Here is a 25,372-nt window from a genome sequence, read left to right as displayed (position 1 = left end):
GGAAGAGCATACTGAAGCCAATGCAACAAAGAAGTGATGTGCCACTACCACTAACATGGCCTCCCTACAGGCCATGGAGGGAGTACCAAACAGTACTATAACGCATTCTGCACAAAATCTATGCAGACTGGAGTCCTTATTACCCCACATATACAGAAGTGGTAAATGTAGATTTTTCCAATGACAAAGCAATGAAATATCGTAATGCATTAATCATATTTTAACGTTTTTATTTTAGAAAGTGAACATATCCATTAAGAAAAAAAAAAAAAAAAGAAAATGCATGGAGTTAAAAAACGTAAACATAAACCAATGACAAACAGCAATAACACAAAATAATTTTATCTAGTGAGACCCAACAATTATTAAATATACTTCCACCACAGAGAAGTTTTACTTCATTATATTACCAGTCTCTTGATTAGGTACACAAGACAACACTTTCCAGTAATTACCTAGTTGTTAGAAGATCAACTTCAGGAACCACTGAATAATAAAATACATTGTGGACAAATACTTTCATACCACCTGGGAGGCAACCTAATATACATATGTCAACAAGGTACATCTTCATGAGGTATTACAGTACATGGGAACAGTTCCCTTTACTTTCTAACAAGTAAACTCTCCTGTCAGCAGCTCTGCCAGCAAGTCAGCCACAGACTCTGTTGCCAGTTTCCAAACCCCAACAACTTCCTGCAGAGATTTTCTTTCTGCAACAGATCACACAAGTCAGGATGAATGAAGATGGGAGTAAAGAAAACAGATACTGTAAACAGGTAGGCTGAAAAGAAAAGGTCATCCACTCTTCCAGATGAGCACTAGAAGGCTTCAAATCAGAAGTTTCAGCTTCTCAAGAACATTTAATACCTCCCCCAGCTTAAGCTTTGCTGTGAGTGGTGAAGTGAAAGCATGGGGCACAATAATTCCAGAAGTAAATTAAGTCATTTCCAAAATAAGGAAGTAATCTCATATTTAAACAAAGTACACTACAAAAATGTTAAGATGGGGCTGCTCCAGTGTAACCCATTTGTACCATTAAACAGGAGGGGAAATAGCAAATCAGGTTTGCCCATGAAATCTTCAGGCATACCTGTCCTAGATTTAAATCAAAGAAAATCTCTTCCCAGCATTCTTGTGCTTTCATCTCCAAAGAAGTCTATCTCTTTGCTGCCAAAAAAAGGAGCTTTTACACATCTGGTCCACTACTGTCCTTTCCAGGAGAGCCAAAAAATAAATGCAAAGGTGCCCGACTCTAAGCTCTCAAGAGCTTTGTAGGACTTCCTTCTTGAAGGCTGCTATGAGAGACAAACTGAGTTCAAAAATTATGAATTCTTCAGAGTTAACACACCATTTAACTTGTTTGGAAAGGAACTAGGAAGAAAAAGTATATCTTTAGCAATTTTCAGGTTCTATGCAAAGGAACTTACCTGCTTTTTCTTATTTGCTATACAATTGGTTTTTCACTGTCTTGTTTTTCTTCAGAGTCTTCATCAGAACCTGAAAAGAAAGACAAGAATGCTGTAAGATCAGTTGAAAGAAGTTAAAAGACACAGAAGTGTTAAGCTTTTTTTTTTTTTTTGACAAATTAGTCTGAATGTCTTTACTTTCTTGGAATAGCATATCAGCTGCGTTTTGAAGCTCAAATTATACAGAAACTGAATAAATTTACTCTTTCCAGGCTGATTTTCCACTTGCAACCTCCACAATAGACTTGGTCAGGAAGTAACCAACGTCAAAGATGAAGGGGCACCCCATATAAAGGGACATATGTAGCTTTAAAAAAGACAAAAAGAGACAAATATGCTGCAAATTCCAATAGAGCTCATTTTACATGTCACCTCCTAAAAGCAAGGATGTATTTTAAAAAATGTTGCCATATCAGAAAGGTATATCATAGCAGAGAGGTTTATTCCCTGCTGCACAATCACAGGGGATAGTTTATCTCTAAGTATTTGTCAATTCAGTCTGTACGGCAATGTGACCAAAAATATCTCTCTTAGAACAATCAATAGTTTGTCTTCTCAGAAAGAAATGCAGATTTTTGAAGAAAAATTTTAATTATGAGCTATTTTTACTCTACATTATCCAGCAATTCCACTTTGTGACTACCAGTGTGTGCTAGTTCAAGTATATTACTCTGACTGTTTCTTTTGCATCTCATACCCATAAAGGGTGCTTAAAATATACTTGGTAGTCAGGGCAGACCTGCAGAAAGCACCTGAGCTGTCACTGAATCCCATTACACAAGCTGGAAGTAATGGCACACCTACAGTCAGTACATGTGTGCTGAGACACACCACCTCACTGCACAAGCAACACGGACCCAGCCGCAATGTCTAGAAAAATAGTTAGCTTCACTTACACTTCCTCTCACACTGTGTATTCTGTTGCTAAAAAAAAAAACAAAAACACAAAACACAGGCTGAACAGCTGAGTCCAGTACAATACTTCCATTATTCCTCAAAGCAGACCCATAGTTTTAGCTAAAATCCCTTTTCACTTTGAATCACTGGTTATACTCGACACTAATGCTCAGTGACACCTAGATGGAGCTCGAAGTCATCCACTAAGCCAAAATGCTCAGCAGGGAGAAACCAGAGACAGACATTAAAATGAAAAATATCACCAACATGTAAAACTCTATACTGCAAGAGAGGCAAACTTACCTGTAGCAACTAGCAAATATTATTTTAATTATGTTGCATTATACAGCACAGCTTTGCAGAGGAGGTTTACATTTTAGGGGCAAAAGACAGGAGTTTGGGGTCCCCACTGCATTCTCAGGTAACTCAAATTGATTTGATCCATTAAGAAATTACTTTTCTCCTTGAAATGCTTGAGACACATTCTTGAATCTTGCAGTATTTATATTTATTTTTTATTTAATCAACTCATATCTCAACTAGACAAAGCAAATGATATGCAGTTACTCACTGATCTACCCAGACAGGTGAACCTTTTCATAGAGAGAAGGCTTTTTCTTTTTGCTATGAGAAAAGAAAAGAAGCTATGATTGAAATTTCAGTTTGCCTTATAGCAGTTTCAGGTTCATTGTCTATCCTTAGACAGTATAAAGCTCCAAATTTAGGCTGGATTAAATTGTGCATTGCAGCATAGATGGTATTGCTGGCAGGTAAGATACCGCAGAGTCACAGAACAACTCAGGTTGGAAGGGATGCAAAAGGATCACTGATGGCAGAAGCAAACTGCTGCTTCTCTTTCCCCGGCTAGCTGGTGTTAAGGGAGGGGGGCGGCAGTTTTCCCTCTGGAGCTCCGTTGAATCCCAGTTGTCAGTTGTTTTGGCACAGTATAAAACACAGGCAGCGCACATGGGTCCCAGGGAACCTTTATTTGATGGTAAACTTCCCCTCTTTTCCTCTCCTGGGCCCCGATCAAGGGGCCAACAAAGACTTATATCTCAGCAGAAAGTCAGGGGCAGACCCAACTTCCAACAAATCAGGAGAGTTGGGAATAAAAACCTAGGCGGGGAGTAACAGTAGTGAACCAATAAACTTCCAAGGAAGAAAAAACAGTTTCAGTAAATGGGTAAAGTTTGGAGAAATAGAAACTAGAAACTAGCTGACGACATCTCTGGGAAAAGGGTGGAGACAAAAGAAAACCAGCCCCAAGGAAAACCACTAAATCACAAATCAAACCATAGACCTACTGATAAAACAAAAAGCACGATACAACACAAACCATAACTGCTTCCTTTCAGTTGTGGTGCCATTTTATTTCAGACTTACCTTGCTTTTAGTCAGAACATGACTTAAAATACACTAATCACATGTATTGTAACTCATCTGGTAGACAGTAACTAAACTGAACAAAAAAGAATCTTGCATTTTAGAATGATAAATACAGTTTTCATTTAAAGACAAAAATATATTTTTCCCCTTCCCCTCTTGAAGGGCATGAAATATGCAGGAGTGTAAAGTGAATATGAAAAATCTGTCACTAAGTCAATGTAACTACCTGCTACAGACTCAGGGGGAGAATAGAACTGCCCATCAGAGAGGACTCCTGGGTGAAGAAGAGCTGCTCGTTCTGAAGCATCCTGTGCTAGCAAAAATCCTAAAAGAAAAAAAATAGCAGAAAATAATTCCTCAATGCCAACACATAAAATTGTAAAGATCAAATACTGATGAAGAATCTTGAAGACTGATGTATTATATTAACACTCCTAACTAGTTACTTCTTTAAATAAATATCTTTTTAAAAAGCATCAACAATTAATTTAGCACTTATGTTTTCTATTTAAACGCTGGCAGCTAAGGTGACACACACTAGCAAAACGGAGATATTGCACGAATTAAGGAATTTTTCCTTCTACTACGCGTGATTACATTATTAGGTTGCCATCTGTAAATTCATCAATATTCACTGGCTAACTAAAACTTCTGAAATATATTTTTAATGATCACTGAGGTGCCATGCAAAACCAAATAAATTATTTTCTCTCTGCCACTATGACCCTTCACTAATGGCTTGCTTTCACCTATCTGTCTCAACATATTCAGTTTCTGCAACCTTCATGAACTATTTGCATGTGTATGTATGGAATATTTTGTGAATATTCAATATGAAAAAATACAAAAGTCTCCAAACTGGTTAGATTTCTTATCTTATTTAGATAACACTGTGATGCAGCTGTGTTTCCTCATCCCCTTTTAAGATAAAAAAAAAGTTACTCTAAGTTTCTTTTTCTCCAGGTAAACCCCACTGTTCTCATTCAACCAGCTTCTTTCTCAGAAAAAAGAAGAGGGAAGAGATCAAAGTAGAAAGACTGCATTCAGAGCACATAAAAATGGAGGCATCCATGCCCACATACAGTTTTTTGATTTACCTAACAGATAAACATGCCTTTCCAACAGAGTTTCAGACTGTATTTCAGGTAATGATGCATGAATAACAGGTTGGCTGTATAATTACTCTTCTGCTATTGAAACTCACAAGCATGTGTAAGCTTTCTTTCCCTCACCACTCAAGCAGTATTCTCTTTCAAATGAAACAGTGGATTTCCTCCATTTAGTTGAATATATTGACTGTCAGATGACCTGGTGTCTCATCTCAAAGGTTGAAATTCATACATGTTCTGGTCTCATTCTGCCTGTCATGAAACAGACTCTCCACAACACGTCTTTGCTTTCCCCTTTCCACCTCAAAATAAGAGTTAGTGACATTGAAATAGTTATTGTGTCTACTCTTCCTAAAAGACGAGCCAGACACTTTATGCATTATGCAGAAAATAAAGTTTTACAAGCCCAACTTAGTTAAATTTTCATACCTCAAGCATACAAAATTAAACACATTCCCAAGTGCCTGACAAACTGCTCATCTGGCCCTTCTGACTTTTAACTTTAAATTAATTAACACCTCACTTCTTTGAAGGCATATGTTCCCTTTCCCAAAGAGGAAAACATCATGCCATTTGATTTCATTTTTTCCACAGCTCTTCAAATTTTGAGAAGCTGAAAGAAGCATTCTTCTGCCAGTTAACATGGGATCAAGTGCTGCCAACTGCAGTGACTGAAGGGAAATAACACAAGCTTACTATTTTCTTCTTCAGCTTCTTGTGGTAACACTTTAAAGTCCAGGAACCAAGTTTCAATCCAGGCAAGTATGAATGATATGATAGGCAGCACATAGCCAAAAGCACCCTGTGAGAACAGCTAGAAAGAAAGAAAGAAAATGTTACAAAAATTACTCTAAAGAATCTTGCTTTTAAGAAAACAAAGTAAAACAAACATTTGATTAGAATATATACCTGTGAAATAATTACTTTTGCTAATAAAAAGGCACTGGTCACTGCTGTTGTAAACTGAAAGAGACAGAACAGATAAACTAATGAATGGATTTAGCTTGTTTCTGCAATTATCTACTAGTTGCAACTTTAAATATTTACTGACAACAGCAAGATCACATAGATTAATAAAATGTAACAAGCATGATACCATTAACTTAAAGTTATTAAAGTAATCTTATAAAAGATAACTTTTAATACAAAAATACCTCCAAATACCTCCAAACATTGATTTCCACATAGCACTTTGTAGAATCTAAACTGCCTAAGTTATGTAAATTGTGATCTTACTGTATAATGAAGATAGTGTAGATTATTCATCAGGTCCCTTAAAAGAACCCCAACTATTTGTGTATTTGGGAAAAAAGCAAACAGCAGTTGTTCCAAATGCTTTTCACCACCTTCCAAATCAAAATATCCATTTCAAACAACAAAATATCTCTGTGGGAATAAATTGTAATAAATATTTTAATTCATGAAGTGGTATTTTGAAAAAAAATTTTTTTTGAAGACTTGATATATTTTAAAAAATTATATATTTTAAAAAATCAGCATGCTGGATAAAATATCTCAAAAACTCCCAAAATCTGAAAAAGCAGTGAACAAGTACTGTTAACATAAGCAAGGCCTCTATATCTTCTAGTGCATTTGGGTCCAGCAATCCTTTAAAAAACAACAGAACCAACTTCTGTCAATCACGGGTAGGATGTTAAGATTCAAGGCTTTGGCAAAACCTTCAGTGAAGCTTTAATGTATCTAATTACTTGCTACCATGTTCACTCTCACCACCTCACAAACAAAGTCTTCAAGTTGGAGGATTAAGAAATTCTCTAAAGCTACACAACTAAGAGCAAAAAGAGGCATGCATTTGAATATAAGCACAATCAGAGCAGTGGCTGCCACTATGTATGTGTTTGTGCCATGCTAGTAACACAATCTATAAAAATCATGGCATTACGTAGTCTCAGAGCACTAAGCAAACTGCATGCTACTCACTTGAAGAAAGTTACACATGAACATGTTCTACATGCACCTACCACAGTGTAAGGAAAAAAAAAAAGTCTGATTTACAAAGCAGTAAGCCAGCAATACACCTATTGTATTACAACCTATAGTATTGACTGGTGGAAGCATGAACTTTTTCACCAAATTTTGCATTCTTTGTCATCCACACCATACAGCTGCATTAAAGATATTGGCTCCAATCCACTGTGGTTGCCTACAGTTCTTGAGAACTTCCTTTTTTGAGAAGGGATGCATATTCAACCCTTGGTATTGGAGCATGAAGCAATACAGGTGCTAGTGTTCAACAGGTGGCACCTAAAACTTTTTAAAATAAGAATGTGTGACTTAATGAACACCTGGATCTCTGGCACACTAATGCCAATTCTTGTTTTTGATGAAGGTTCACTATTACAAATGCAAATATATTCCCAACATTGATTAACAAGTCTCAGAGGTAACAAGCAGTTATGACTAGCCATCCATACTGGATTAAAAACAAACTTTCAATTTGTATTAACATGATACCTAATAAGAACGACACACACTGCGCTATTAAATTCTTGCCTTTAGGCTGAAAATCTTCCAGAAAACAAGTTTTTAATTTGTTACTGTACAACAAATTTTTATATATACACCATCAAGATGATTCTTAACATACAAGCGTTAAACAGCATCTAAAATTTTGTCTGCTTGACCCATTCCAGAAAAAACTCCATTATGCTTGGCCACTACTCACAGCTATTGCCCACCAATGGCGCAGTCTGCACATTGCATATGCAAGTATTAACACCTTAAACCGAAAGACTGCCAGTAGCTATAGAGAGAGGAAAAAATATTGGTTGGTTAATTCAGAACACAGAAGAACCACAATAGTCTCAACTCACCAAAAATACTAGCTACTTACATAGAAACTTAGGATAGTCTAAGTTCTGTTACCAAAACCAAATTTGAATGTGTCCTTATAAAACAGAAATAGAAGGTAATTTCCCATTTGCAAAGCAAGTGGCAATGTCCACCTGCCTAGACAGGCTCAAATATGCAAGCATGTGCCATTCCACTAATAAGTTAGAAACATAAGAAAGCTACAAAAAGTGTCTTCATGATCACTTTACCTGACTGGAATCTAAACAGTTATGTTAATCCAGATTAACAGCTGGATGCAGTTAATCCAGCAAATACCTTGCATATCACTGTGCATCTCACTGATCTTAGCAGTGTGCTACTATACTTCTAGTATTTAATGAAATATTAACATTGCAGCAATCAATTATTCTTTATGTAACTGCCCACAATAGCAAGTCATTCTATTTGGCAGTAGAGAAGGGAAAGTTATGGTGTTTGCAGGCCAGAAAATTAAATCAATAGCAGACAGACAAGATCTTTGAATCAGGGACCCCGAGCTTAAATTTCCCTGTTTTCTTTTTGACAGTAGATTTTCGATTCTGAACACATCTTTTAAAACAAGTTGCAGATGAAGTGTGAAACAAATGCTTAAAAATGAAGAGAAATCAAACACAGCCATGGCCAGGGGTATGATAAGCCCATTTAATCTTACACAAATGTGCACTAGAAACAGAGGAAATTCTGTAAAAACCCATGAACAATTTTGCCAAATTTAAAGTTTTAGTCCCTTCCCAGGGAATAAAAGTCTATTATTTTGCATTACATGTTCTTAACCCTCGGTTCACCTACAGGATAAATAATTTCCAGAGCATCAATGTTTACAGATAACATTTTTTGCCTTCTGCAGCATGGTATATCATGGAGACCCTGCCAACAAAACAATGTAAAAGGGAGAAGAAGCATAGTTTGCTAGCTTATAAAATTTTTGAATTTAGTATGTAAGTTCATTTGACACAGCAAATGTCCAATGCAGAAGTAAGGATGGGTTTTTACACCAGTTTCAAGGAGAGATTCTGGATATGTTCATCAGTACAAAATGACTGATACCAAACCAAGTCATCTCTGCAAGGCAAAGAAGATCTGGTAGAATTAACAATCTGGCCCTTCAGAAGAACTGTAAAGAAAAAGCTTTTACTTGGGCTGTGCAGTGTAAAATGCATTGCAGCTACAGAGCTACAGCTTTGCTTAAAGAAAGAAATTTCCTAATGCAATTGAGTTCCTCTTATGTGCCTAAGGTACTTACACATAGTAAGGGAGCGTCATCACTTCATCTTTTTTTACTGTTTGAGTTAAAACACAGAACTCTGAAAAACCTGCCCTGTGCAGGCCACCAGGCATGGGCACAAATCTCTCTTCATTGCAGCCACCTTATGCCCAACGGGGCAACAACGTTGGTTTAAGCAAAATTATTTTAGAGTGGAGGGCTATGGGTCTTGCCCTCTTAATGAATTACCTTATGTCACATCAAAGTCATATTTTTGACTGGGTTTTTCATCTGCTTTTCCACACACCCCAAAGCTAAAGATGCAAATAGATCGGCCCTAAACATTTCTATCCACAGGCTCCATGAGCCTGCTGCCAGAGCAGGACTGGGAAACCTCTAGATGGGTGAAACTTGGCCCTTCTGGTTTAAATTATCAAGAAAAGATCAACCCTTTCACAAGACTCAAACTAGGAAACATCTGTGGAAGGAAGAACGGGAAAACTATACTTTTGCTGCTCCTTTTTCTTTTTTTAAGAACACTTACAAATATATCAAAATATGAAGAAGAGTAGTCATAATGTAGGACTTCTTTCTCTAAGGTAGTCTCAATGCCTCCTTTTACCTACAAAGGAATGACAACACACAGCTTCAGAAAACAAAATACACATAAACATGAAGAGTAAAACTAATAATTCCCTGCTGATATACAAAAAGATCATTAAATTAAATACAGAAGAGCTGTCTGCCAAGAATGATATGGTCAAGACTACTGTTGTTTTTTGCTTTTCAAGATTACATAGACTTTTCAAGGTGAAAACATTTAGGATTATGATCTGGCCTAGGCAAGCAACATTTCAGACTGTCCCAAAATAAAATCAAACAAGTTATTGAGGGAGGAATAAATGATTAAATGTTAAGGACAGTTACACCAACTCACAAAATGTTTTACCTCTTATAAGGAGCATCAAAACAGCTGATCAAAAAGCCAACCATAACCCAGTTCTAGTTAGTCACATGTTACCAAATAGGAAACAGAACAGAAAATGAATTCATACTTCAGATCTCTTCCTTATCAGTCTTCACACAATTTGTTAAGAGAGCTGAGCCAAAAGATCCACAGTAAAAAAAAGCAGAAGCTGCAACTATTGGAATAATCTCACAGAAATAACTAACATTCAAGTTTAATTCTTCCATCTGCTGATGAGATTCAAAATTACATCTTCCTTAGCCACCATGTTTCTTTCCAGTGGAAGGATTCTACTGTTAAACTGGCTTTGTAAGAAAATAAGGTGTATTGGCTCAGAGAATGAGAAGGAGTATCTATCTTAGTTGAAAATGAAAAACCTCAGTGTCCATCTCCTATTGTTTTTAATATGAAATTCCGTAATTAAGCACTACATGAAATAGTTATGTAGAGCACCAACAGAAGGCTTTGAGTTTGACTACTGTCATCTTTTTAAGGAAAGGAGTTACCAAAGCACACCAACAACATATGCTCACTATTTCAAAGCAATGCAGTCTACACACTTCAACACTTTTCCAACTACACTGCTGGACAGTGTTTTCCTGAGACTAGTCACTCCAACTCTGAATTTCTTCTATTTCTTCTCTCCCTCCCCTCTATGGCTACCTAACAAATAGCCACTTTCAAAACACAGCTTTCCCTTCGTTGCTCTCCTGCATGAAGTGTGATTATCTGTTTTCAGCACAAATAGGAAGATCAACTTCCCCCACTCCAAGCTGTTCATCACTATGTGGCTATGTGAGCACCATGTTAAAATAAGGATAAACAGAGAACTATGGAAGCCTTGATTTTTGCTCAAAATGTCATGGAACTACTCCCCAAAGTATTTAACAATAAGCTACACTACACCTAAGGAAACTGGATAACAGCAACAAAGTGAAAACAATGTTTACAGGAAGTCTCACAGCAATTCTGACCCACTACTTATGCACCAATAACATACAGTCCTAACACAATGCTATTTGACTTCTCAGCAAACAAAGCAATTCAAAGAAAATCAAAATAAAAAACCTAAGCACATGTCAGATCCCAGATATCAAATTTTAGCTTCTAATATCATTAACTTCTCTGACAAAAACCTGGTTTTTATTCTTGCTGACATGTGGCAGTATAGGACACCGGTTCATAGTATGTGGTCCTGAAAATACAGCTTTCTACAAAGAAAACTTCTGTGATCTTGAGGTCCCTTGATACTGTGGCGTTCAAAATGAAACACCATGATATCATGAGTTGGTAGCATTATCTATTCAGCCTTTAATATTCTGAGAGCACTCATGAAAATCTGTACTTTGAAACCTCAACAAGAGATATAAACCCACTCTGTTTCTCTTAGTCCTACGAGCTGTTGAGAAACTGGCCTAAAAAAAGAACTGCATCAGAACACTATGCTACAACCATTTTTCCACCTACAGAGAAAACAGAGAGTCTAGTCCCAAAATTCCATTATTTAGGCAAGCAAAATCTGCTCTCTCAAATTAAATCAGAACAAGTATTTTTCACTGTATCAATGAACTATTGAACAGTCAGCTCCTGAAGCTTCATAATGTAAATTAATAACCAAGGCTACTCATCTAGTAAAGAAATGCTGATAAAAATATTTACTCCAGATCTTTCTTTCTAGAAAAAGGATTGCTCCCTAGTGTGTCCTTTCTTAAATGCAAACTAGATTACAGCTTAAAACCCAGCTCCATAACTAGGATGCTACTTACGAAATAACAACAAATGAGCTATCCTGTTGCTTTCTGAAAATGTTAGAACAGCCTCATTTTCCAGATTACAAATGCTGGAGTTAAAAGGTGGCAACTGGGAGTTTATGTTGCTTAAATGCACTCTGCCATCCACAATGTATCACACACCAAGTTTACATCAAAGAAAACACAAAAGAAAAGTTTTGGCCATTAGAAATCTTTTCAGGGACTAACACCCCAGTGAAATATCACTGACTTGAAGTTACTCAGAAGGCAGAGTCTTGAATCTGGTTAAAATTCACACTTGCTAAATTCAAAGACGTACAGTAACATTTTTGGTTTTGATGCTGGAAGACTACACTGGATTTCCAATGTTTTTTTTTCAGCATGGTTCACAGACTACAGGAACATCTAAAGGTTTCATAATAAGAAGATTAACACATATGTTAACAAATAAAAGTAGATGCAGCTGAGTAGGTACTGTGTTCATGGAAGCTTAAATAAGCTGCTTAAACTTAAATAGATACAAATAACATAACTTTGGATAGAAAGGAGCAACTTATAAACTACCTCTGAAGTGAATAAAACCTTAATATACCATCGAAGGGTAGGTACTGAAAGGACAACTCACATTTAATTCTATTATCCACAGTAAGGTTATGAATAAGAGATCAAATGTAACAAACAAACAGAAAGTCCTTCTGACATCTGATATGCCTTTCTTCTCCCTGCCTTCATATGACTCAATCCTTGCCATCAGCTGCGTTGGGTTGATGGAGGTGACATCCCGCAAGGAAGGGCAAGATTCCACACTGCTACTGTGAGCATTTTCTGCATCAGCTGGGACCCGAATCATCCTGTGTTTGCTTAGAGTGGTCTTCTCCCAGATTCACCATCACTAGAAGGCTGATCCATACAGGAAGGATTTCTAAACAAACAAACAAAACCAAACCACATTAGTCAACAAACCCCCATAATTCCAAGAGGTATTTTCATCTTACAATGTCAGTTCTCTTTTTGTTAAACTGATGACTAAGAGAATTAGGCAAGTAGGCCCTGGAAATTGCTTCTAATACAGTATCAAGCGCCTCTTCATCTCTCAGAGGATTTGTGAAGCAAGAGAATTAATGTTCAATTAGGCCGTACAAAATAAGAGCACTGTCTAGATTTAAAGGGTCATTTCTCCATGCTGTTAGAGTGAGATCATTGAATAGAATGAATAAAAAGCATGATGCTATGCATCCTTTAAGATTTTCAATACTGACTTAAATGGTCTCAATAAATATGAAGACAACTTAAAGAAATTTCCACATACAATTCCTTACAAATAGCAGTGTTAGTTAATAGCACATCCAGAGCTGACACAAACAAAAGATGAAAAGTCCATTAAAATCCCTAAATAGTGTAGTAATATAAAGCATAAAGCATATACACTGCTGTTTGCTCTGTAAATTCAGCTGCTATAGCAACTAACATTTCCAGATAATTTCTCCATGAAAAAAGTGTGTGTAACTAGTGCTTAAAGGTAATGGAATTACCCTAAGTCTCTTCTGACTACAAGGCTTTTGAAAGAGTTTTCAGACTGAATTTCCTATAAATCTGGAGCAGTTTGATGTATGATTCACTTAAATCCTCCATGAGAACATTTGTCCAATCAAGACTTCTAGAAATGGTGGACTCAGAAGGTCACAAAAGTTTCATGGAAACACAGAGAAAATTTAATTTTATGCAAAATGCTCAGATGATTAAGCCATCCTGCAGTACAAATCACATCAGACAACTTTTTGTAACACTGGGGAAATAGCTTTTTGAAATTCAAGAACAAAACTTTGCCTCCTCCTAGGTGGATTATCTTTCAGTAAATGGCAAGAGATAGAGAAATTCTTCCCACTCCTGTCTTTCAACAGCGCTTCAACTCCAAAGCTGCAAGAACACAGTCAGTCAAAGCTCAACAGGGCATCTGTAACACACCACTAAGCAAACACAAGGGAAGATACAAGCACACAGAGGAACAGTAAAGGTGGTGTGGGGAGCTGCCAGAGCACACACATCACAGCTGAGGAAGACAAAGGCCAGCCAGGGAGGGTCAATGTCTAGGTCAAGTCACACAGAACCACCTCTAGGGAATTCAAAGCACCGGGCAAGGGTGGACAAGCACAACGCACCTTTATATCTTCCTCCTTTGTTTCCACAGCAGATGCCTGAAACATGGCTGGCAAAGGGCTGTAGAGGAGGAAGACATAAGTGGTGTGTGTTTGGTCAGGTGCCTTGAGCACTGCAGTGAACTTTGGGCACCTGAGCCCAAGGGTGTGAGCAGAATCATGGCACTCCAATGCTGTAAACAGCTCTGTACTGAAAACCCTCACACTAAAGTGCCCTGCTCTGTAACAGCAGCCCTTAGGAAAATGTTTGGGATGAGACACAAACCCCACATGAGGTCATCAATGGTTATATTTCAAAATAAAAAGAAAATAAAAAGATAAGTAACACCGGAACGTCCAAAACCAATTCCATCCATATTGGCGAAAGTATTTATTTTATTTTCATGTGGCACTCAGGGCCAATTATATAGGAAGTTGTTACTTCCAGTCTGGATTATTACTAGATACAGCACAGGATGGCAAGGCAATTAGTACAGCCAGAGTGAATTCAGAATGTGCTAGTGCAGCATCCATTTGCCTTGTGGGGCCCTTTGCAAAGAGAAAAGCATGGTTTTAAAACGCATTGCCTACCAGTTTGTTTTCAAGCAGGACTCAAAACATCAGATTCAGCTTATAAATCCCATGTACTCTGAAATCCTCACTACTGCCAGACTTTTTTGCCTCAAAACCCTCTAGACAGGGGATACTCACAGAAAGGGAACTTGTCCCTAGTCTTGCTCTGCCTGCTGGTCCATCAGATCCATGTTTGGACACATGGCAGGGCCTCTCTCGCCACAGGAAGCTGGCATCAAAATGTTGTGATTCTTTAACTGAACAGACAGAGCTTGGCAGCTTTTTGCACTCATTGCAACAGCTCTGCAAACTGATTAATCACCAAGTATGTGCTAAAGATTGTTTCCCATAGTTTCTCTCATTAATTAAAATAAAAAGTTCCTTTGTACCTGAATGACATTATCAGTCTATGGTTGTGTTCGAGGGTCCTAGGATGAAGGAAGAGATGAGAATCTTGACTCCATGTTTCAGAAGGCTGATTTATTATATTATGACATTATATTATATTATAATGCTATACTAAAACTATACTACAAAGAATAGAGAGAAAGGACCCACCACAAGGCTGGAAAGGAAAAGAAACATAATAAAATCTTGTGACTGCTTACAGCCTCGACACAGGTGACTGTCATTGGTCATCAAGTAAAAACAATTTCTCATGCTGGGTAAACAATTCTCCAAATCACATTCCAAAGCAGCAAAACATGGAGAAGCTGAAGCTTCCCAGCTTCTCAGGAGAAAAGATCCTGGCAAAAGGATTTTTCACAAAATATGTCTGTGACATCAGTCATTTCATCACACCAACATTCTCAGATGGTTCAGGTGGGTGCACAAAAAAATGTTAAATTCTTCTTGGCAGCTGTCTTACAGGCACATGAGGACTATCATAAATCAGCACTTCCCTTTTAATGTTCGATGGTGACTTGGCCAGACACCTTCCTTCCCATCTCAGCACTACCAGCAACAACATTTCTCCTCCCTTGCACTTCCAAAGCACCAATTGTGCTCCATCTCTCTCACCCTCACAAGTTTGCAGTGGGAGTGAGCTCTGCTTTTCCCTTGCCTCCATTTCTCCAGGGGTTCTTGCTTGTGCAAAACAGCCTGTGCTTGGAAGAGTTCCAGGCTTGCAGCCCCATGAGGAGCTGCTACTTGTCAGCACTTTATGTGGGCAACACAAGCACCAGGCAGGCACAGAAGTGCTTTTCATGCATCCCTGGCCAAGAAACTCAGTGGTGGAACAAGTTTAGGAAGGAAAAAAAAGTGTTTGTCATTGAGATGTGTCATGCTTCTGAAAAAACCACACAATTCTTTTGCACGTGACTGTTACTGATCCTTATTCTTGCTATTCAGGAAGCAGGCACTGCTTGGCCTGAATTTATGCTGCCACATTACTTGAGTTTTTGCATCCAAAGTGATACAAGACATTGTTATTGTTCTATCGGCATGGTTATTGTGCTTTTTAAAAAACAAAATAATTTAAAAACAGAGAAAAAAATTATAAACTGGGTGTGAGGATGTCTGGGGTTTCAGTTTTTGAAAGCCAAAATGCAAATTCAGCCAGAAAAAAAATTATTATCAAATAAAAAGTGAAAATCACATTCTTAAAACTTCTGAGTTGTTTTTTCTAGAAAGAGTCTTTGTGCATCAGTCAGTTATCAACTTTCCTGTTTCTGGTAATGGTCAGTATTTCAGATAATTTTTAGGGTGTTTTTACAACATCAGTAACATTTTCAAGGCCGCTTGACATCTGTGGCTTGACCAAGTGTCTGGGTCTCTGACTTGAAGGAAACTGGGTTCACCTGGCACCACTTCTTTTGGCTCCAGGCAGTTCCATTGTTTGGGTTATTCTATATGGCAGGCTCCAGGAAGGATGTGTGGTCAAAACAAACACATCCTATGAAGAAGTGATGTTCAGAGACCAGCATGTTCATTTTCTGCAGAGCCTGGGTGCAAGACACTCATCAGGAAGATAAGCAGCCCATAATTCAGAATATTCCAAGAAAATCTATGGGCAAACTAGCCTGAAGAGGTGGAGATCATAGCAACTGTGTTGGATACAAATTGTGCCATTAACTCCTTGCCACAAGAGACAGGTGAGTGAGACAGAAATCTGTTCTCCCCACAGAGTCCCATCAGCAAACGGCTCTCCAGAAGATGTAGGGGATTTGCAATGTTCTGTAGTTGTCTGACCTTCCTTTGCCAGAATTCAAGTGATGGTTTTCAAGCTAAACTGGAGATTGCATTAACCTGCTCCTGGGCTACACCTGAACATTGTAATAATGCTTGTGAACATCTGTTCTGAAAGAGTCAGAAAATAAAATCCTGTTTCCAGTATATCTCTTGTGTTACATGTTTTTGAAAGTGTTTTCAAAGCTAAAAAATCCCTGGCATTTCAGGCAAATAACAGTCTGGTTGTTATTTGACTCATCATGAATGCAGAATAGACTATTCAGTTGAAAGGGACAGAAAACGGTCACCTTAACCATCTGGCTGACCACTTCAGGGCTCACCAAAAGTTTAAGTATGGCATTAGGGGCAATGCCCAAATGCCTCTTAAATGCGGTCCGGCTTGGAGCATCAACCCCTTCTCAAAGAAAACTCTTCCATGGTTCAACAACACTCTTGGTAAAGAAATGTCTCCTCCTGTCAAGTCTGAACCTGCCCTGATGGATGCAGCTTTCAGCCATTCCCCATGCCCTGCTACTGTGTACTACTGAGAAGAGATCAGCAACTTCCCTCTCCACTTCACCGCCTCAGAAAGCTGCGAAGAACAGTGTGGTCACCCCTCAGCCTCCTTCTCTCCAAACTAGATTAACCCTGTGTCTTCACCTGCTTCTCACAGGCATTACTTCTAGCTCTTCAACCCATTTTAATGTCCTCCTTTTGCACACATTTAAGGACCTTCACATCCCTTTTAAATTTTGGGGCTCAGAAATGCACAAAGTACTCAAAATGAAGTTGCAGCAGTGCTAAATAGAGTGGGTTGATCACTCCTTTTGACCAGCTGGTTGTGCTCTGTTTGAAGGTTTGCCGCTGCTGACTTTGAGCCTGCTGTCTGTCAGCCAGCATCCCCAGATCATTTCTATGGTGCTGCTCCCCAGCCACTCTTGAAATTTGTACTTGTGGAAGGTATGTTCTATGCCAGATGCAGTCTGGCATTTGTTCTTGTTCAGTTTCATGCTGCTGATGATTATTCAGCACCCCAATCCATCCACATCCCTCTGCAAGGTCTCTTGTCCCTTGAGAGTGTCAACAGCACCTCCCACTTTAGCATCATCAGCAAACTTGCTGACGATACACTTGACTCCAGATCACTGATAAAAAATTTGAACAGAACTGGCCTTGGGATCAAACCCTGAGGAACAGCACTGGTGACTGTTCTCCAGCCAGGTGTAGCCCCACTCTGTACAACTCTTTGAGCCCTGCCTGTCAGCCAGCTCTTCCAGCAATCATCTACCTGCTCACTTCACAGTCAGACTTGTCCAGAAGGATGCTGGGAGGCACAGTATCAAACACCTTAATGAAACCCAGGAAAACTATATTCACCACCCTTCCTTCATCTACTAGGCAGCTGAAATTACAGAATCTACAAGCTTACTGAAGTTCAAAAGGGAAATAAAACTTCTGAAATAAGAATCCACATTAGTATATTTGTGATATGCCTTCTTCTTACTTCTCCTGATTTCAAAAAATGTAAGATTTTAATGAGGCTTGTTTGTTTTCTTCATAACCGCATATATTCGCTCAACTACCAGTAAAATATTTAGCTAAGTTAAGTTTTCTATGCTGACCTCTTCAAAGTCATAGACAACAGGAGCATATTTTTCCTGGAAAGAAAGCCTCCAAAGTTTGTATCTATTTCAATTAAAGGCGTGTTTTGCCTTTTTTTTTTTTTAAACACTTCATCGTTATGTCCGTAACTCAGGCTTCCAAACAGAGAATTAAATTCTCAAACTTTCTAGTGAAATACAGATTTTATACTTATTAATAGTTTTAACTAGTATAATAAGTGAAAAGTAAAGGAATTAAAATTATCAAGCTTAGGACTGCAGTCCTTTCCTGCCCTCAAAGTCTACTAAAGTCTTTAGCAATACATGGTGAGAGCTTGCCCATGATTTCAAGCTACATTTACAATTAACATCATTATTTTCATTGACACTGACAGAAACAGATGGCACACAGTGCATGTATCAATTTTACACATATCTTAGAGATGCAACATCAGAATGCTGCTTCTATTTTCTACTGTTATTCTACCCCTATTCTTCCAGTTTATTGTCCTTGGTTTAATTTTTTTTTTTTTACTATATTACTGTAACAGACATGAGCAACAGCACCATACATTTTTCTTTCAAAAGGAAAAAATACCACACAGTAGAATTTAACTGAGACGGGATAAAAGATGTGATTAAAAATGAAAAAAAAAAAGGATTATTCAAAGGCTATCAGCAGCTCAGCAAAATCAAAACTTAAAGTGCCACATGGAAGCAATTTGGAAAAGGCAATGCTAATTTATGTTAAAATATTGGAGAAGTCAATTGGAGAAGTTTGCACAAAGTAACTAGGCACACAATGTAACATTGTGTCACAAATGTTGTTGAAACATAAGAACACCTAGAATACTTATATGTGTCTGGGCAACACTAAATATGGCCCAAACATTCCCACCATAAACAGCTTTTCTGTGAATGTTAAAAAGAGAATCTGAAAATATTTCTTCTTTCCAATGAGTGAAATAGGATGACATGGCCAGTATAGCAGCCAAGATGTTCAAGTACTGTGAAAACTACAGGGTAGTTTCCTACTGAAAAGCTGACACCGAAAGAGCAGCAATTTTCACTCGTAACAAAAAAAACAAAAAAAAAAAAAAACAAAAAAAAAAAAAAAAAAAAAACCAAACAAAAAAAAAACCAAAAAAACAAAAAAAAACCCCCCCAAACAAAAAAAAAAAAAAACCCCCCAAAAAAAAAAAAAAAAAAAAAAAAAAAATCCCAACAAAACAAAAAAGCATTTCCTTGCTGAAAACTTTCCTCATAGGGAGACAAATAAAACATACCAGTTCTTTACCAAAGGATTGAAATGTTTTCTGATCAAAGGGCTGACATTGCTGCTTATATTACCTGCTTTTCTGTAGGAGCACACTACAAGACACAGATAAACTCAAAATTTATCAAATGAACACAGCTTAATACAGGAATTGGTATTGTAACACTAACATTCAAATATTTAAATTATACTTAAAGACAGTTTCAGACAACTTTAACATACCTAAAGGAAAATGGCCTCAAACCATTGTTTGCTCTGGCACCATTATGAAGCTCAACTTCATTCTTTATCTAAGCATAGACACAAATTGCTCTAGCCAACACCATGGACAGAATATACAATTACCTGTAAAGACTTCATATGGGAAGTCAAACTTCTGACATGAAGCTGTATTAACCTGCAGGAGTATGAGCAGAATACTCTCAGTGTGATTTCTGACAGTATCAGCACACACCCTGATTAAGAGACAGCACAGATAAAACCAATACCTATGAAGCAATGCAGACTATAAATCGGGGGAGGAAAAAATCTCAAGAGCTGGAGGCTGTCTCCAAAGACTACCTGGACACATTTTTTACAGTTTTCTACTATAAATGAATGAAACCCAGTCTGCTGACATATGCTGTCCCTCTTCTGTTTATATAACTGCAAGAACTAATTTTCCTGAAATCCGCTTGCAGCGGATACATTACTAATGACCTCCTGATAGCCACTGCTCCTGTTCCTGAAGAGCACTTAAATCCCTTCCAAGCTGCACTCATTCTGTCTCTAACTGTAACACACCATTGCCTCAGAAATATTTTAATGTTCCAGTGCCTTTAAAAAGACCGTTTGAAGCACTGTTCTGTTCAAAACAAATGTCCTTTAGTGAACATGAAGAGATATTTAAAAACAAAAACAAAACACCACCAACAAAAAAACCCCAAACCTGGGCCAGACACTTTAATCAAAGTCAGACTGAAAAATTCAAACTGATGCACACCCACAAAATTCCCCGAACATAAGCAGAAGATACTGTATAGTGCTTTGGCAATACTTTAGCTTTTCAATTAGGCAACGCAGCAGGAATTACAAGTTACAAATATGTAACACATTTAAAGACTGGGAAGGTTTCCCACTGGAGGAGCAGGGCAAGATTTACCAGCAAGATTTACCAGGAAAGAGCTCCTTACAAATAGTTTGCCTTTATTTGAGTGTTCAGAACTCGAGTAGCTCTGCTTTACCCTGAAATAGCAGCTCTTACCATAGGTAACTTGTCCCTGTAAAAACAAAACCAAAACAGCAAACCACCAGTTTCCTTGAGAAAAATGTTTCCCCAAATTCCTATGCTCCAATGGTGACCTAGCAAATGTAACAGGGCAATTGCACACAATTGTAGTGAATAATATTCTTCTCAGACCACTGATATAAGGTGAAAAAGAGAAAAAAAAACAAATGATATAAGGTGAAAAAGAGAAAAAAATTTACATTTTTTAGGTTAGTAGAGCATCTGAGAAAACAGCAGTGTCACCTTTCTCCATCCCAAGAGTGAAACTCCTAGATTCAGAAAGTCAAATTAAAGTGCTCCAACCTTGGACTAGTTTTCCTTGCAGCAGAAGAATCCCTGTTACTGAGCCATGTCCTGCAAAACACTATTGTTCTTACCCAAACACTTCATTTTTTATTCTACAAGAGCTGAGAAAAATGGCACAGTAAACAGCTTGTAAATTTGGCATCACAATTGTCCTTCCTCCCTTTCATCTCCATAGTCTCTTCCCCTCCTGAACTCCTTCTTAGCAGCATATGCCAGACTTTTACTTTTAAAATGAGCTCAAACCAGAATGAGTGGCCCATACAGGGCTCAAACCTGCACCCTGGCATTATTAGAACTGTGCTCTAAACAACTGAGATAATATGCAACTATATCCTATTTTAAGAAAATACTAAAAACTAACAAAAAGGATGCACCATAACATGTTCCAAAGGTCTGCCTCAGATCTCAGCTGCACTGAAAATACTTCAGCATTGCAAACTACAAAACTGAATCCTGTGCATGCTATGACTGTCAGGTCCTTAGAACACAGAGACAGAAAGTATCCCAGGTATAGAACTGGCAACATATCATCCCATTTACAACCTACACATTCCAACTGGCAGTATTAACTTCATCGAATCAGAGAATGCTGTGGATTGGGATGGACCTTGAAGATCATCCAGTTCCAACTCTTAATTAATTATCAAACCAAAACTATAGTTTTCTTAAAAATAACATAACCCTTTCTTTTGGACTGGACTAATCTTGCCAAAGACCCGAAACTACATCAGGATTTTAAGGTTTAATACAGTCAGCTCCCCACAGTTATATTAACACATGTATACAGTATTTTTGTATGCTGTAGGTACACATACACATTCCAGTCACAAGAAATATCTGCATGCAACAAAAAGTATAAAGAAAAGGAAAACAAAGCTAATTATTTCTTGCAAGAGCAGGGAGGGAGAGGTGGGCATAAAAGGGAACTGATACAAAAATAAGGGAAAGACAGTTAAAAAACCTCCAACAAATCTGGTACTAACTTTCCTTCACATCTGTTATGTGCTCTCCAAAGCTGATTTTGTAGCCTACCCAACACCAGCTCACAGAAATGAAGACTTCATGGCAAACTTTCTCCATTAAACACTAGGCAGGCAATAAGGACTTAATATTCATTCAGTTTCTCAGTTAACTGTGGGCCAAAGAAACCATTTAGATATCAAAAGCACATCTATTTTATCACACCTGCATTTCTCTAAGTACAAAACAATTTTTTAAAGATGCCAAACACCTCACTGATTGCCTCAAACGCATAGCACTGGTTTATAACACTGACTACTCCTACATGTTTGTTTGGTTTTTTCTCAAAGCAACAACAAAAATATGTCCCAAGGCTGCTAGCCAGACACTACTTGGACAAGAAAAGCTATTCTTTTGCTAGCACAGAATTGTGGGACTGTTCCTGAAATAGCTCAGGCATTTTATGTATTAGTGAGAAACACTCAGGATTCTGTCACTCCCTCAAGAACTATTCCACAAAATGGTGCAAAAGTTTATTCCAGGCAAACAACCCCTGAAAATTCTTCAAAGCTCTTAAAAAAACAGCACTTCAAGAAACTGACATACATTTCAGAATGGAATAAACTTTTGTAAGATTTTTTCACTCTTAAGTCCTCTTTTCAGCTCCTGAAGGTGCTCCAAAACAAAAGGAAGTTTCAGGTTTTACATCTTAGCTCTACTTTTCTTCTTAAAGGACATTGTAAGGAAACAATTATCTAGTCCAAGCAACAACAAGTCCTAGCAAAGACCTACACCTGAACCTTAAGGAGAAAATACTTATTTTAACACACCTCCATATAATTTATCTAATTTTTCTGTCAGTGCAAGATGGAAATTAACTCCTGATGTCTGAAGTGATGCTATTTTAGGCTGTTAACTGAGTAGGTGAACTTAATATGAAGAGCATAACATCATTAGAAGATATTCAGTTGGTTCCTTTCAGTTCTAAGACTACTTTTTTCATCTTTTCATTTTTAATTCTACTCCTGGCTGAATTTAAGACAGCAAGACAGAGAGGTAATGTACAAGTTGTCTTTTAACACAGTTGCTAACGATTCCAAATTAAGAACAGATGTTTAGCACATACAGTTAAATTAGAGAATGTTTAACAAGCAACAAATCTGTGATCCTTCAAAATGACTCATCTGAGTTGCTGGATGCTGCTGCCTAACCATGAGAAATCACAGTCCCTGCTGTGATTTTGATCACAAGTGTGATTTACCATTATCATGTCATCAATACCTTCTGCAAAATCACTGGAAATATTGTTTGTGCTGACTTAATTCACTGAGTGGAATCCATTAGTCGTGCTTACTAGAAACTAGGTTTGGCCCTATACATTTTAATCACTGTATCCTTCTCATGAATGAAGGCCTAAAACAATTTTGCTAAACTGATTTTGAAAAACTCATGGCTAAACACTTGAGAATTTATGAAAATTAGACCACATTGCATCAAGACAACCACACTCAAGCCCAAATGCACCAAAACAAACGCCTAATCCATCTGAACTGAGTTTAGTATTTCAGCAGTTCCAGTGTTGTTCAAAGGTTATAAGTATCTTTCTCAACACACCAGGTCTATAGAAAGCAACATTCATCCTGAAAAAATCTAACACATGAATAACAAAAAAATACCTAAAATTATGGATTTGTGCCACAACAAGAGGATCACTGGTGCATTTTATGCAAAGTAATTTGCCCTGAATACCATCGACAAACAAACAAACAAAACCCAAATCACTCTGCATCTGGCCTACTTAAAACTGCAAAGCTGATGAAAAACATCTACTAAAAATAGTAGCGCCACTACGGACTTATAAATAGACATGAGATTTCTCACAATGTTGAATTCACTAAGAATACCACAAAACAATATGATTTCAAGCACAAAATGACAACTTTCATAGAAATTAATATTTAACACAATATATATAATATGCTGATGTTATATAAACCAAGATGACAAATTTGCAGAGTAAAAAGTATTGACAACGCTGTGCAAAAACACAGTGATGGTCTTATGCCTTTAAGCACACTAACACAATTTTAAAACAAACAAACAACCTCTTCCAACAAGTTTAGTATTTGTGGTGAGTATTTTGCAGTTTGAAGTCGACCACTGTGTCTACTGACAGCTGACCACAGGGAACTGCTGAGTGCTGGCGCTCCATCAATGAGTAACACGAACCGCTACCGGAGAGCGAAGGCTGCGGCTTTAACCAGCTCTCTCTGCAGACGCACCAGCGTCACCCTCAACACGGATTAAAAACGCTGCACTTCAGCACTGTATGACCCACTTTAAATTCGGATGCTGAACGCAGGCAGTGCCTCTCCGAAGCCGCCTAAATTCAGCCCGACGCCAAAATTAACCCTCAGCACAACATTTTCCCGCGATGGAAGCCGGGGGGTCGCAGGGCCCGGCTCGCTCACAGCGTTACCAGCAGGACAAACAGGTCGCCGTACCTCCGTGAGGATGGAATTGCTGGGCTGGAACCGCAAGGAGGGAGGAAAAGCAAACCTGCTCCAGGTCCGCGAGCAGGAGAGGCGCTGGGCATGCGGGAGAGGCGGCCCTGCCCGCAGAGCATCCCCCGAGCGCCGCACGCACACCCTTCCCGGAGAGGGATCCCCTTCCCGGAGAGAGGTCCCCTTCCCAGAAACGGACCCCCGCCCTGCTCAGCCCGCCTCCCGGCACGTGATCGCCTTCCTCCTCCTTCCTCCTCTTCCTCTTCCTTTCCCTGCCCCCCCCACCCTCGCCCCAGCAAGGCAGCGGGCGCTGCCGAGGGGGACAAACCCGCGCCCTCCCCGGAGAAAGCGGCGGCTCCGGCACCGGAGGAAATGGGCAAAGGGGAGAGAAGGGAAAGGAAGGAAGAAAGGGCCGAGCCGGGCCGCACCGGCGGCCCCGCCGCCCCTCTGCCAGCAACACGCCCCGTATCCCTCCCGGCCTATTCCCCGCCGCGTTCCCCTCGCCCCCCGCTCCGGGCGAGGGGGCAGCGAGCTCACCCCGGCGCGCCGCTCCGGCCCGCAGAGACGGCCCCGCCGCACCGGGCAGCGCCGCAGGCCGCGGGGACGGGCGGGGGGGGGCCCGGTGGCAGGGGCGGGCCCGGCTCGGCCTCCCGCTCCCTCACGGAGCGCGGGATGCGGCGGGACCGGCGGCACCGGCACACGGTGCGAGGGCTCGGGCAGCAGGCGGCAATGGGGGCAGAGCCGCGGCGGGGGCAGCGGGAGCGGCCCGTAGATAAGGCGTCATCTTTGATCTTTGAGTGTCAACACCCCAAGTTGTAGTGCGGCCGTCGGAAAGAGCAGAAGGACTGGTTAGCTGTCGTTCGCCCGGATTCCACTTGTGTCTTGTCATAGCGCAGTCCTTATCTTTGCAGGGATTAGCCCCAGAAAGTCACAGAATTGCAGAGT

General features: G+C 39.1%; 1 protein-coding gene across 4 annotated transcripts; it reads right to left on the bottom strand.

Moving 5' to 3' along the window:
• Window positions 1–218: 218 nt before the first annotated feature.
• On the bottom strand, window positions 219–25,042 carry STARD3NL (STARD3 N-terminal like). 4 transcript variants are annotated; one of them, XM_041407879.1, is made up of 9 exons: window positions 24,965–25,042; window positions 12,262–12,558; window positions 9,463–9,540; window positions 7,548–7,625; window positions 5,771–5,824; window positions 5,558–5,675; window positions 3,979–4,077; window positions 1,431–1,500; window positions 219–713 (listed from the first exon to the last, which is right to left on the bottom strand). In XM_041407879.1, exons 2-8 carry the CDS (start codon window positions 12,484–12,486, stop codon window positions 1,448–1,450), a joined length of 705 nt encoding a protein of 234 aa, XP_041263813.1. In that variant the 5' UTR covers window positions 12,487–12,558; window positions 24,965–25,042; the 3' UTR covers window positions 219–713; window positions 1,431–1,447. The 4 variants fall into 4 exon arrangements, with proteins under 4 accessions (XP_041263813.1, XP_041263811.1, XP_041263814.1 ...); XM_041407877.1 differs by lacking the exon at window positions 24,965–25,042 and adding an exon at window positions 24,428–24,652; XM_041407880.1 differs by lacking the exon at window positions 24,965–25,042 and adding an exon at window positions 14,734–14,773.
• Between the last annotated feature and the right edge of the window lie 330 nt (window positions 25,043–25,372).

The sequence above is a fragment of the Onychostruthus taczanowskii genome, unplaced genomic scaffold (genome assembly GCF_017590055.1).
Source record: "Onychostruthus taczanowskii isolate IOZ18803 unplaced genomic scaffold, ASM1759005v1 scaffold28, whole genome shotgun sequence".
Classification (NCBI taxonomy): domain Eukaryota; kingdom Metazoa; phylum Chordata; class Aves; order Passeriformes; family Passeridae; genus Onychostruthus; species Onychostruthus taczanowskii.
This window is presented reverse-complemented; position numbering and strand designations above follow the sequence as displayed.

Coding starts and splice junctions, on each gene's coding strand:
- STARD3NL (XM_041407879.1), bottom strand. CDS start 12,486: ATGATTCGGGTCCCAGCTGATGCAGAAAATGCTCACAGTAGCAGTGTG. Junction 9,541..12,261: donor TGTGGATAATAGAATTAAAT/GTGAGTTGTCCT, acceptor ATTCCTTTGTAG/GTAAAAGGAGGCATTGAGAC. Junction 5,825..7,547: donor GCCATTGGTGGGCAATAGCT/GTGAGTAGTGGC, acceptor TGTCTCTTTCAG/TTTACAACAGCAGTGACCAG.